General features: G+C 46.2%; 1 protein-coding gene across 3 annotated transcripts in view; it reads left to right on the top strand.

The window, feature by feature from the left end:
- The first annotated feature begins 3686 nt into the window (after nt 1–3686).
- Nucleotides 3687–14209, top strand: part of DCAF4 (DDB1 and CUL4 associated factor 4) — a 96353-nt gene continuing 85830 nt past the window's right edge. The window contains exons 1-2 of one of the 3 annotated variants that reach the window (XM_063947684.1): nt 3687–3832; nt 7618–7713. In XM_063947684.1, coding sequence (XP_063803754.1) covers nt 7619–7713 — 95 coding nt within the window. In that variant the 5' untranslated portion in view covers nt 3687–3832; nt 7618. The remainder of the gene's footprint in view (nt 3833–7617; nt 7714–14209) is intronic. The other 2 variants (XM_063947683.1, XM_063947685.1) reach the window with 2 other exon arrangements.

Genomic DNA, 14209 nt, shown 5'->3' with positions numbered 1-14209 from the left:
GGGCAGTGATTCGTTACGCACCAACACAGTGATCTTAACCCTGTCCTGTCTCGTGATGGTATGGGCTTTGAAAAAACAATATGGTTCCTTCATCTTGTTTTTCTCCCAACGGGAGCCAAAGGCCTGCAGGCCATTCAGGGAGAGGAAGCTCAGGTCAAAATCTGGAGTTCTCACTGGGTGAATGCATGCGAAAAGATCTGCAGCCTCAAACCCCAGCGAGAAGATCATACCTAAGAACTCCGACTTCGAAGGAGCCTCCCCATCCCCTACCCATCTGAACTGCACCACATTTCTTCTTTTTATGAGCTGACCCCCACTCACCCCAAACTGAGGACCAGCACTCGGCCGACCAGGAGCCGCCAAAGAATTAGCATATGAACCAGCACCCGGCCTAACCTCAGAGGGAGTTACAGGGAGCCCTTCAGGTGCCAGACCACTACCAGCCCCTATTCCCACACTCCCCACCCCACCAGTCATCCTGGCCTGGTTCGCCTGAAACAAATTCACAGCTGCTAGAGCCCTCACCGGCATATCCATGTTACCATATACAGTTTCTACCAACATAACTTCTTCAGGGGTTAATTTGCTCTTATCTACAGCTGGCAGTCCTTGAGCCAATCTCTGCCCCTCTTTCGGCACGGCTTCGTACTTTGAAACACCCATCGATGTGGGTAATGATGTCACCTGCGATGTCATACCCGATGCGTCTTTGGCCCCGCCTCCCTCAGCCACCACAGCGACTAAGCCAGAGCCAGCCACCGCAGGCTTACAGGGATGGCCAGCCTCAGCATCAACCACGGCCCGCGCCGCACCCACACTTGCAACTTTAGAGGCGAGTGTTTCGGGGACAAGTCCACAGGGAGCAGCGACAGTCACAAGAGTGCCAGCATCTGCCATTACCCCAGCAACCGCCACGCCCCCTGCACCGTCACCACCCAGCACTCCCTCCAGGAGAGACGCCTCCCCCATTTGGAAGCCACCAGATACTGCCATCATTGGTCTTTCCACGATATCTGCAGCATCATGCACGATCTTAGAAACATCACTTCCATCACAGCTCCTGACAGCCACTTCCTTCTCCATAGGCTGGACTCCCACCTCCATACACTCCACTGGAGGCTCTGATGCTGCTACTGAACTTGCCAGGACCAGGCCGCCACCGCCATCCTGTTCAGGCAGAGATTCCTGCAACTCCTGTTTCCCCTGAGACAGTACCTGACTACACAATGCTGATGCAGATACAGAAACTGCTGGGACCGAGCTGCTACTGCCCCCACAATCCTGCTCAGGTAAGGACTTTATCAACAATTCTTTCTCCTGAGAAAGAGCCAGATTACATAACACTTTCATTCTTTCCTTTACTGCAGCCAGGCTAGTACTTAGCTCCCAAATCTCATCCTTTAGGAGAGCTCTCTCACGACTGCTACAAGTATTTCGTTTCCTTCTCTTGAGGGAAAGACGAGAGGTTAAACGAGACTGCTCCGTTTTTAACTCTTCCAGGCTCATATTCACATATTCATCCATAGAGGATTCTGAGGTGCTATCAAAGACCACAGCATCCCCCGCTTCACCACAGGCAGGTACCTTCGCCATATCACCCCCCGGTTTTCCTCAACCTGGAGAGCCAGAGTCCCGTGGTTTGGGGGTCACCAGTTGGGGATCCTGTTTCTTCACAGGGTCCACAATCACTGGGGCTGCCACACTGACCGAATCTCCCAATGCTGGAACTTCCACGGCTGTATGCAGGCCAGAAATCCCGGGGACTCCTTCGGGCCCGGCAGCCCGGTACTCGCCATCATCGTCCTCCCCAGGAGGATCCATCCTCCCCTGTGAGGCTCCCAGGGGAAACACTGCAGGCTTCAGAAAAGGACCAGGGCCTAAGAGCTCTCTCCTGTGCAGCCTCCTCCAGTCTCAGGTGTCAAATTTGTGGCCCAAGACTGGTTAACCCTTGCAAAACTACAGCTACTTATTCAAAATGGAAAATATGGTGTGTGTGCCCACTTTGCCAGTGTATTTCATGCCCAAAACAGCGTTGGGCCAGGCAAAATACAAGTGGGTCACATGCAAGTGACCACTCTCTGTTGATTTCAGGGGTCAAATTTGTGGCCCAAGACTAGTTAACCCTTGCAAAACTACAGCTACTTATTCAAAATGGCAATTTATAAAATGGTGTTTGTGCCCACTTTGCCAGTGTATTTCATGCCCAAAACAGCGTTGGGCCAAGCAAAATACAAGTGGGTCATATGCAAGTGACCACTCTCTGTTGATTTCAGGTGTCAAATTTGTGGCCCAAGACTGGTTAACCCTTGCAAAACTACAGCTACTTATACAAAAATGGCAAAATATGGTGTGTGTGCCCACTTTGCCAGTGTATTTCATGCCCAAAACAGCGTTGGGCCAGGCAAAATACAAGTGGGTCACATGCAAGTGACCACTCTCTGTTGATTTCAGGGGTCAAATTTGTGGCCCAAGACTAGTTAACCCTTGCAAAACTACAGCTACTTATACAAAAATGGCAAAATATGGTGTGTGTGCCCACTTTGCCAGTGTATTTCATGCCCAAAACAGCGTTGGGCCAGGCAAAATACAAGTGGGTCACATGCAAGTGACCACTCTCTGTTGATTTCAGGGGTCAAATTTGTGGCCCAAGACTAATTAACCCTTGCAAAACTACAGCTACTTATTCAAAATGGCAATTTATAAAATGGTGTGTGTGCCCTCTTTACCAGTGTATTTCATGCCCAAAACAGCGTTGGGCCAGGCAAAATACAAGTGGGTCACATGCAAGTGACCACTCTCTGTTGATTTCATGGGTCAAATTTGTGGCCCAAGACTGGTTAACCCTTGCAAAACTACAGCTACTTATTCAAAATGGCAATTTATAAAATGGTGTTTGTGCCCACTTTGCCAGTGTATTTCATGCCCAAAACAGCGTTGGGCCAAGCAAACTACAAGTGGGTCATATGTAACTGACCACCCTCTGTTGATTTCAGGTGTCAAATTTGTGGCCCAAGACTGGTTAACCCTTGCAAAACTACAGCTACTTATTCAAAATGGAAAATATGGTGTGTGTGCCCACTTTGTCAGTGTATTTCATGCCCAAAACAGTGTTGGGCCAGGCAAAATACAAGTGGGTCAAATGCAAGGGACCCTACTCTGTTGATTTCAGGTGTCAAATTTGTGACAGAAGACTAATTAACCCTTGTGAAACTGAATGATCTGAATAAGAAGCTGGAGTTCGAATAAGAAGTGAATAAGAAGCTGGAGCTTGAATAAGAAGCTGGCCGAATAAGAAGCTAACTTCAGCCTCGTATTGTTTTTTATGATGTCAAAAATACATAACTCAGACTATATGGGAAAATGATTAAACAGGGGTAACCTGCAGTTACTCTCAATCACAGACCTTTGGGGCGTCAATACAAATCCAAACCTGGAAACTAACTACACTCATTCAACAACTTTAAACAAGGAAAAAGTGATAACTTACATGAAAATGATTCCCTCATTACCCAATTATACTCAGTGGGGTTTTTCTCTCGAGAACAGTTATATTTCCTAAATACAAATCGACACACAACTGTTACAAATAATAAGATCATTCCATGCAGTCAAACGTCTCCTCTGTGAGGAAATAAAGCTATCACCTGTCCATGTTCATGTGAATGTAGTTTCTACCATCACCACTAGATGTCAGTAGCGATATCATAAAGAGGAGCATAGACTGTCTCGCTGGCACGGTTGCTGGTCACTGGTTACACGTGCATTTATGTTTCCTGTGTGGGCAGTGGCCGCGCTGTCTGTGTGCTCCAGTGTATGCCTGAGTTCCTGGTCTGTGAGTATCTGACAGCTTGTCACTAACGCAGCGTGTGCTCCCTATTGTCACAAAGCGGTGTCATGTTTATCTCTTTTGTGTTGTCCTGTTGCTGTCTTGCTGTGAACTGGGTTATTTCTGGAGCTTCTTGTTCCCCAATAGTGATAGTAATTGTACATCCCAGTGTCCCGTGAAAATGGTTGTTTTCACCATGTATAGGTCATCTCCCTATCTATCAAGTGCTAGCCCAGTGTTTCTTGACTGCAGTACTGCTAACTGCACGTTTTATAGATCTTCTCACTAGTGACATCATCAGCTCCACCTGTGGATCTTTAAAATGTGTCAGCCAGTAATAAATACACCTGTTCATCAACTAGGAGATCTGGAAAACATGTACTGTTAGTCCCTGAGGACCAGGACCAGATTAAAGGTGCATACACACTGGGTGTTTTTGTCCAGCGTGTATGCACAGCGATGATGGCTGAAAATCGCTCAGTGCATACACACTGAGCACTTTCCCCGCTGCCCAGTGATGTCAGCAGGGGTGAACGGCTTTCATAGCAGGACGCTATGGAAAGCCGTTCATCTGCTGGTGATACCAGCAGATGAATGGCGGCCGTCTGCGATGAAGCGGGAGCGCGCATCAGCGCTTATCGCCGGGGCATACACACTGGGCGGTTTTGAACTGTAAGCAGCTCAAAACACCAAAAGTGAGCTGCTTTCAGTTCAAAATCGCCCAGTGTGTATGGGCCTTAAGCCTTGGGGGTTCCCGGAGCACTTAAGATCAGGGGGCTCGTATGGAAGGTGGGGGATGTATAATAAATTGTGCATACCTCTCAACATGTCCCATTCCAGGAGGGACAAAATGATCTCTACCTGGACATCCCACTTAATATATGATTGTCATCACCTGTGTTTGAACTATTTAATCAATATAAAAGTACTTCAACACAGGTAATTGCAATTATAAATTAAGAAGGAAGTCCAGCTAGAGAGCATTTTGTACCTCCTGGAATGGGTCATGGTGGGAGGTATAGATTGTGTATATTAAATTTAAACCAATGGTGTATATTAGTTTTAACTAATAGTTTAATAATGCTGGGGTACTGTTTATAGCTCCACCTTATTGAAACACAACTATTTTATAAACTTTTCTTATAGTGGAACAAAGACAACTTAACCTTAAAATATAGAAAAATAAATTAATTTATCTTATCACATGCAACAATAGCAGCAGCCTCTGTACTGCTTACACACTGGGACAGGACTCAGGAGGACTCTCTGTGTGTACCTCTATCTCTAGACTCAAAAAGTTTAGTTGCATAACAGTTTACACAGGACTTAGACACGCAGCTGGGGAAGAGAAGCTGGGATCCCTGTGTCACTTACAGCTATTTCCACCTTCCTATCTCTCTGGTCAGAAAGCTCTGTCTGTAGCTCATGAAACATGATATTCCTGTGTCTCTGCCTGCACTGCATACTGTCCTCGCATTCTGGCTGCTGGTTCTGCTGCTGCCTAAGAGGGAAAGCTAGTGATGTCAGTGTGCTCTGGCCAGGTGGCCCCCTGAAAAGGGGGGGCCCGGGGTACAGTATGCCCTGCACCCCCCCTTAATCTGGCTATGCTGAGGACTGCAGTTGGGAAACACTGGGCTAGCCTGTTTAATGGTGGGTACACACTGTACCATGTGTACCCGTGGATGCGACGAACGATCCGAGGGCTGACATATTGAGCGGCCATACACATGGAGCAATCTGTTGCAAGACTGCCTGCTAGGCTGCCCCTGCCCCCACACCCTGTGGGTAACGATATTGCCCAGGGCTATCCTATTATCCCTGATAAATCGGCACGAGCTGCGGTTTATCGGGGTTTTGTGTTACCATCTGCTGGCTCCTGACAGCTCCGGCTCCCCAGTTTCATGACCGCTGCCCCGTCACGTGACCAAGACCGGAGGAAGAAGGTTGATGCGGGTCACGGTGCTGCTCTGGCTTTTCCGCCAGGGGGTCACGGCGCTAAGTGCCGGCTCTCGGGCACCCTCACTGAAGTCCCAGCCTGCTGCTGCGGGCATGGGACACTGGTCGCCAAAATCCCCGATAAGCACCGTCTTTTTGGGTCCTCGGTGGCGAAAACACACAGGTTTCGCTGAACCTGTGTGATTTTGCGCAAAAAACCCCGCACAATTTTTTTTTTTGAAGCATCGAGGGAAAAACGTGAAAATCTCCAGATGCTTCATGGTGGGTGATAGGATACTGCACTAAAGCTGACGTTATTCATAGAAAACAAAAATGCTGAAATCTTTTTTTCTAATTGGCATATAATTTCTTTATTTTACACTGTAATCACGATTTCTAGCTCCACTATCCATGTGTGATCCTTCAAGCAGTCAGGGCCAGTATCCATGTGTGACCAAATCTGAGAAGGTGGGTCAGAACATGGAGCAGCTCCAGGGGAGAGATGGGTGGCTGCAAGGGACGCCCTGCTTAGTACCGCTGGCCATGCCTGTATAGCGGTGCATCAGGCAGTGTGAGGTTACTACTGCAGCGCAGTCTCCACTCTCTGGCTGCCTTTTGTGCCACTCTGTTGCACTAATACAGGTGCAGTCAGCGGTAGTGGGCAGAGCAATGGAAGAAAATAGAGATTGTAGATTTGGGCCCCTCTGTCAAGCCCAGGTAAATAGAACCCCCCTCGCGTCCCCATCTCTGTGCCACTGAGCAGAGTCACTTGTGCACAAATGCACCAAAAAGTGTAATGACTTGTATTGCTGGGTATTCTTCAGTTGTTCCAGTGATATTTTGTAACTAAATTGTTGAGATAAAGGTCCAAATTTATCAAAGCTCTGAGAGAGAGAGAAGGTACCAACCGATCCGCTTCTGTCAATCTACCAGCTCTGTTTGAAAATTGAGTTAGGAGCGGATTGGTTGGTACTGGTATCCAGATGATAACTAGACAGTGTAAAGATTTATTATCCACGTGGACTATGATTGGGAATAGTAACCTATGACAAGCGAATCAGAGCGAGCCACCTTACCCATAGTGTAATGAGCCCGTGAGGGTAGATGTTTGTGGTCACATATGATAAAACGTACAAGATTTCACCCCAAAAACTGGAAGAACTTGTGTCGGCCATTTGTGCGTTGGCTGGTGTAACCGACAGCCTGTTGGCTGTCTACATAAATACTGTAGATCTTCTATACCGCACCTGAATTAAGCAGCTTTTTATTTTTTCATTTTGTTTTGTTTTTACAGCGGTCTGTTTTTGTACAGAATAGAGTAAAATGTGACAAAATCCATGGATTAGGGGAAATGTGGTCTGTGTGGTTGAGATGTTGTAGATTTATAAAACCATTAATTGAAATGGTCTCGACACATTTGTGTATCATAAAAGTGCATTAAAAAAGGTTGAAAGTGTAATGAACTGTAATTGGAAACAATTAAAAAAAGCTATATTAAATAAATAAATTGGATTTGTGTATGTAAAAACATACTATGTGGGTGGGTGGCAAGATGAGAGAGGTTGGGAACCACTGAGATGAGGGGAAGGAAATGTATCACGCCTTCTTAAAGTGGAGAAGTTGCCCACAGAAACCAGTTGGCTACTAGCTATCATTTATCATGTACAGTCTATAAAATGAGAGGTTGAAGCTGATTGGTTGCCGTGATTGGTTCTCCACTCTTTACCAATTTTGGTATATTGCGCCTTAATTTTCAAGAACAAAAATGTTTCTTCCTGGTATATGACTTTGTTCTGTAGTCCTTGTATGGCTTGTTCTTGTGTCCAATGAATGTACCATGTGTTTTATAACCTTAGCATGAGGCGCCATTACTGGTCACAAGGTATGGGACCCAAAAGAGAGAACAACCGTAATTTTCGGAGAAAGAATTCACAGAGGAGATTTAATGACAGGTGCGTTCAGTGGAGTTCTTCTTGTACCTTAACTGTATCGGTTTCATCTCCATTGTAGCTGGTAAGAATTTTTGTTATAAATGTGCTTAGGTTGCATTTGTAACACTGGGAGACGCAAGCTGCAGCAGTCATTGGTAAAGTAGTTAATCTGACTGCTGCTTGATCATCTTATTTTCTGAACTGGGGCCATTATGGAAATGAGTCCACAAAGTATTTAGCAGTTGTCATTGGGAGTAAAAACCAAGTGCAGAGCTGTTCAGCTAATAAGTTTTCCAACACTGTTCCAATCTGGGCCAGACCTAGGACAGCCCCTGTTCCCACTGCGGGTCCCACCTGGGTTATTCCCGGGTCAGTGCGGTTTACACTGCATACAGGTGCAGTCTCTCTTCTCCCGGCACTTGGAGATGTTATTGGCGATGGCTGCAGCCCCGACCACTGTGTGTGTGTGTGTGTGTGTGTGTGTGTGTGTGTGTATCGCTTAGCACATGTTGCAGTGTATGTGTTGGCTTGTTATCCTGTGGATGGGCAGTGCTGTGTGTATTAAACCGCCACATGGCACCAGAAATTCAGCATTAAGCTTCACTTTTCTTCTAAGCTTGCACCGAGACTCCTGAGAAGCTAGCCAATGGGAGTCGAGTGGGGCAATCCTAATGCTGCTGAATCCCCGGTGATGCATGGTGGCTTAATACACCCCCCCCCCCCCGATAGCCAGCATACATATTACATACAGCATAACATATTTAGATGTGGCCAGTGTGTCCCCCTTACCCCCGGCACTGTGCTATTATGCTGCAGCCACCGCTGGATGCTATCATCACCAAGCATCAGGAAATCTGGGTCTCCCCGTGCTGTAAATGGGACCCAGGGTCAGAATAGCCAGGTTACCAGTTTTAAGGCGCCTACACACGAGTCTGTTTCTACATTAAACATAAACGATGATGACATTTATGTCGTCATCATTCTATTTTTAGCTTGAAATTGGCCGGTGTGTATGGGGGTGATATTGATGAACAATGCGTGCTCCCGCACGTCACTCAGCGTTCATCAATATTGAGGTGACTTGCAGCTCAACCCGTAAATGTCGGGCTGAGCTGCATGTTCAGGAATGGCGGTGATGATGTCACTGAACGTTATCATTGAACGGTAACATTCAGTGTGTACGCACTACATCGTTGAACGCCATATCGTTCAACAATAGTCGTCCATTGCTGCCGTTCCACCGTCGGGTAGTGTGTACCCGCCTTTACACTGCAGGTCACCTGGTACCTGTTTGTTTTTTGTTGGGTGCAGTTTTCATTGAGCCATGACTTGGGTTATTACGGTAATAACCCGGGTTTTTCCTTCATCCATTAGGGGACACTGGAAGGTCTTCACGGTGGGGTGTAGATGGTGGCTAAGTGGAGCTGGCACTTTAAATTCTTTAGAACTGTGACTGGCTCCTCCCCTCCATGTACCCCCTACAGACCAGTTTGAAAAATGTGCCCGATGGAGCTGGTCCTTTCTCTGGGCTTCTCCAGAGAAAATGTTCTTTTTCTTTTCAGATGACTGAGGACAGACAGGCAGCCTACTGCCCCTGCCTGTCTGTATAGTGGTAGCTTCCAGTGGGACATTGGCACTGTATCTTTTTATTAAACTCTAGCCTCAGCTTCTGGCTATAGGGACATCAGTCCCAGGGGTAATTCCAGAATGGTCCCCATAGCCTGTGCACTGGCCGGATAGCAAGGCAGGAGTAAGTATGCTTCGGGGCTCTGATTAGCAGATTCCCTGGTTAATAAGACTAACAGGGCACTTTACCCCAGTGCTAGCCGCGGTGGTACTTCTGCATACCTCCCAACATGACCCTCTCCAGGAGGGACACAATGCTCTGCTTCTGAACTTTTCTCTTAATATAAGATTGCCATCACTTGTGTTGAACAGGGTAATGGATAAGAAAGGTGTTTCAGCACAGGTGATGGCTATCCTAAATTAAGAGGGAAGTCCAGAAGCAGAGTATTCTGTCCCTCCTGGAGAGGGTCATGTTGGGAGGTATGCTTCTGTACCTTACCGCGGGCTAGTTTAAAAGAATGTTTGGTCGCCATGGCGGGGGGGAGGGGGGCGGAGCTACGCTTCCCGGCTTGTGTGAATGGGTGCCATTGGTGGGGGGGAGGGCGGAGCTACACTTCTGGATGGCTCCTGCTTCCAGTGGGTGAGCGCGTGTGTCTGCAGTCTCAACGCCATTACTCACAGCACTTACTGCAGCAGGTCTCACTTCACCAGAGGCTGCATTTATCTGACCAGTGACGCAAACTGGTATTGTGTTTGCTCAGGGTGTGGAAAGTGCAGTGAATTGAGATAGAGATATATAGAGATATATAGAGATATATAGAGATATATAGAGATATATAGAGATATATAGAGATATATAGAGATATATAGAGATATATAGAGATATATAGAGATATATCTCTATATATTTTGGAACTGCCTGCTAGCTTATAGGTTTTTAGTTTTTTGCTGTATAGGCGTCTGTCCCCTTTCTTTTCCTCTCTCTAATTTTTCTTTTATTTCTCATACGCCTAGAGGATGCTGGGGACTCCAAAAGGACCAGGGGGCATAGATGGGATCCGCAGGAGACATGGGCACACTATAAGACTTTGAATGGGTGTGAACTGGCTCCTCCCTCTATGCCCCTCCTCCAGACCTCGGTTAGATTCTGTGCCCAGAGAGACTGGACACACACTAGGGGAGCTCTCCTGAGTTTCTCTGAAAAGATTTGATGTTAGGTTTATTATTTTCAGGCAGACCTGCTGGCTACAGGCTCCCTGCATCGTGGGAGTGAGGGGAGAGAAGCAGACCTACTTCTTCTGAGTTCAAGGGCTCTGCTTCTTAGGCTACTGGACACCATTAGCTCCAGAGGGTCCGATCACTTGGTGCGCCTAGCTGCTTGTTCCCGGAGCCGCGCCGTCAACCCCCTCACAGAGCCAGAGTGAATAAAGGAAAAACAGAAGACTTCAGTGACGGCAGAAGACTTCAGAGTCTGAGGTACCGTGCAGCGGTCGCGCTGCGCGCCATTGCTCCCACACACAAGCGGCACTACAAGGGCGCAGGGGGGGCGCCCTGGGCAGCAATATACCTCATGTTATGAACTGGCAAAGTGGTTTACAGTGCTTAGGCACTGTATACAGACCCCCGCCAGTATAATAATGTAAATAACTAGCGGGACTGAAGCGTGCCGATAAGGGGGCGTGGCTTAGCCCTCACCACTCTATCCAGCGCCTTTTTTTCCTCAGGGATTATATATATCGGGTAGGTGGTAGGTGGCCATGGGCTGCATGCACCCCACCCTATGAGTGGTGAGTGCAGACACTGCACCCCGCTTCTGGGGTGGCGAGTGCTGTGGTTTTCTATATTTGTTTATGTATGTATGTATGTATGTATGTATGTATGTATATGAGTTGGTAAGCGTTTTATGTGTTTTCACTGTCGGATACTGGGATCTGCCCATTATAGTCAGTGTAAGGTTGATGGTGTTTAGTACACGTGTGTCGGCATGTGTGAGTTCTCTGCCACAAACGGCTGGGTATCCCTCTCTCGGCACCGCCGACTCCTGATGGTACTTGGTTCATGAGATTAAGTGTCAGCGGTTGTATGCTTTTCCAAAGATAACACTATATGGGAGACACAGACGTATGTGGGTGACCCTGTCGGCACCAACTAATATGACTGGGTATAAATTAACATGATGATGTGATGCATTTGAAAAAAAGCTATACCTGTATATGTATGTGTGTAGATAGATAGATAGTATATGTATGGTACGGTTGCATTGATCTGTAGCTCGAGCACAGACGTAGTAATATTAAAAAATATGTATATATTTCCCTCAGACCCCTCGGGGTCGCATACATGTTAATTTGCCCAGTTACTACTCCCGGCACGAATACTATCTTATGTAGCCCATAATGTTTTCATGGTTAGATCCACAACATCGGCATTCAGGACATGTTCATACACATTAAGAACGCATTAATGTCACTAGGGACCCTGCTGTTCCTGACAAAAAAAAAAAAAAAATATATATATATATATACACACACACATACACATACACATACACATACACACAGTGTCCGGCACTCCAATATAAACTTTAAACACGCCCGGTGCCCTCACAGCCATAAAGAGATAAGTAGAAGATGTTAACAGGCGGCACTCACAGCTTAGTAGAAACTGGTAAATGAACGGACCAGATACCGTGCAAGTAGATCAACGTTTCAATTTATGCAATTGTCGTCAGGATACATATAAAATACAAATGCTCTCACCTTATATCCCCACCGATGTGAACACTTCTCCCGCCCGCCGGAGCGCCAGCGCAGGACGCCGAGGCGGGACGCTATCTGATGACGTAGCGGCTGACAGCCGTTACGTCTGCACCAAACCCATCACCATAGTGACCATCTAAACAAAAACACAGCGCTGCATTCAGGAACGATCCATGGAAACAAAGCCTACGTAAAATGCTAATAAGATCAAATCGGACCACATGTAGACTTATTCATATATCAAGAATTGTCCTTTTTTAGAAACATGTAGGAAATACCTTCAATATACAAAACATCGCATTAAAGGATCACATATTCAGTATGAACCAAAATTACAATGAAAGAAATAAACCATAATCAATATGCATAAATGAAGATAAAAAGGAAAAAAGGAAATCACCTCCTAGAAACAGGATAAGGGAAGAGTTTCATTGAGACCACGTGGGGCCAAGACATCCAATTTGGATATCCACCTGGCCTCACATCTCAAAAGGGCAGCCCCTCTGTCACCTCCTCGTAAGGATAACGGGATATGATCTATCATGCGGTACTTGATGCTGGCAACACTATGTTTGAATTCGGCAAAGTGTCTGGCCACTTGCTGATCACTCATGCCAGTGGACAATGCCTGTCTGATAGCAGACCTGTGTGCCGTCATCCTTTCTTTGAACTTTCTGATGGTTTTGCCAATATAAGAAAGTCCGCATGGACATATAATCTGATACACGACGTAGGTACTCTCACATGTTAGACGGTGATGAATTTTGAGCTTAGTACCTAAATGGGGGTGACAGAAAGTGTCCCCGCTAATCATGGCAAAACCATCAGAAAGTTCAAAGAAAGGATGACGGCACACAGGTCTGCTATCAGACAGGCATTGTCCACTGGCATGAGTGATCAGCCAGTGGCCAGACACTTTGCCGAATTCAAACATAGTGTTGCCAGCATCAAGTACCGCATGATAGATGAGGAGGTGACAGAGGGGCTGCCCTTTTGAGATGTGAGGCCAGGTGGATATCCAAATTGGATGTCTTGGCCCCACGTGGTCTCAATGAAACTCTTCCCTTATCCTGTTTCTAGGAGGTGATTTCCTTTTTTCCTTTTTATCTTCATTTATGTATATTGATTATGGTTTATTTCTTTCATTGTAATTTTGGTTCATACTGAATATGTGATCCTTTAATGCGATGTTTTGTATATTGAAGGTATTTCCTACATGTTTCTAAAAAAGGACAATTCTTGATATATGAATAAGTCTACATGTGGTCCGATTTGATCTTATTAGCATTTTACGTAGGCTTTGTTTCCATGGATCGTTCCTGAATGCAGCGCTGTGTTTTTGTTTAGATGGTCACTATGGTGATGGGTTTGGTGCAGACGTAACGGCTGTCAGCCGCTACGTCATCAGATAGCGTCCCGCCTCGGCGTCCTGCGCTGGCGCTCCGGCGGGCGGGAGAAGTGTTCACATCGGTGGGGATATAAGGTGAGAGCATTTGTATTTTATATGTATCCTGACGACAATTGCATAAATTGAAACGTTGATCTACTTGCACGGTATCTGGTCCGTTCATTTACCAGTTTCTACTAAGCTGTGAGTGCCGCCTGTTAACATCTTCTATATATATATATATATATATATATATATATATATATATATATATATATATATATATATATATATATATATATTATATATATATATATACTCTAGGTCAGCCGTGACAGGATGGTTTCAAATCATCATGAGGAGTCCGAGTGTTTATTCTTTTCCCGCCATGGATAGAATAAAGTGGGTCAACCCCTGTTCTGCACGGGGCCCTGTCACAAAGGATCGTATACAGGAAGCTAAGTGATATTTTAATTATATGCTTTGATTATACTTGCATTGCATGCGCAGGGGGGAGTGCTTGTATTCAGAAATGGTCAGTTACTTTTGTCATCCGATATAATTACCCTGAGGAGAAATGTGATACTCCTTAAGTTGGGTCATGTCTAGAACATTGCAACATACTGCCGTGTGACTGCAAGGGATGGGACTCTTGGGTGCGTGTGCCACTGCCATGGCGGTCTCGGCTAGGAGGGCGTTGTGTATTCACGAATGCTGACTCCTAAAAGAAGTGGAGTTTCTTCCCCATGAAGGTGAAGCCTGGTTTGGTGATGGCCTTGTTAATATGATCTCTGCAGGTGCCACG

This window comes from Pseudophryne corroboree, chromosome 12 (genome assembly GCF_028390025.1).
Source record: "Pseudophryne corroboree isolate aPseCor3 chromosome 12, aPseCor3.hap2, whole genome shotgun sequence".
NCBI classification, from domain to species: domain Eukaryota; kingdom Metazoa; phylum Chordata; class Amphibia; order Anura; family Myobatrachidae; genus Pseudophryne; species Pseudophryne corroboree.
Note: the sequence above shows the minus strand (reverse complement) of the source record. Positions and strands in the feature narration are given on the sequence as shown.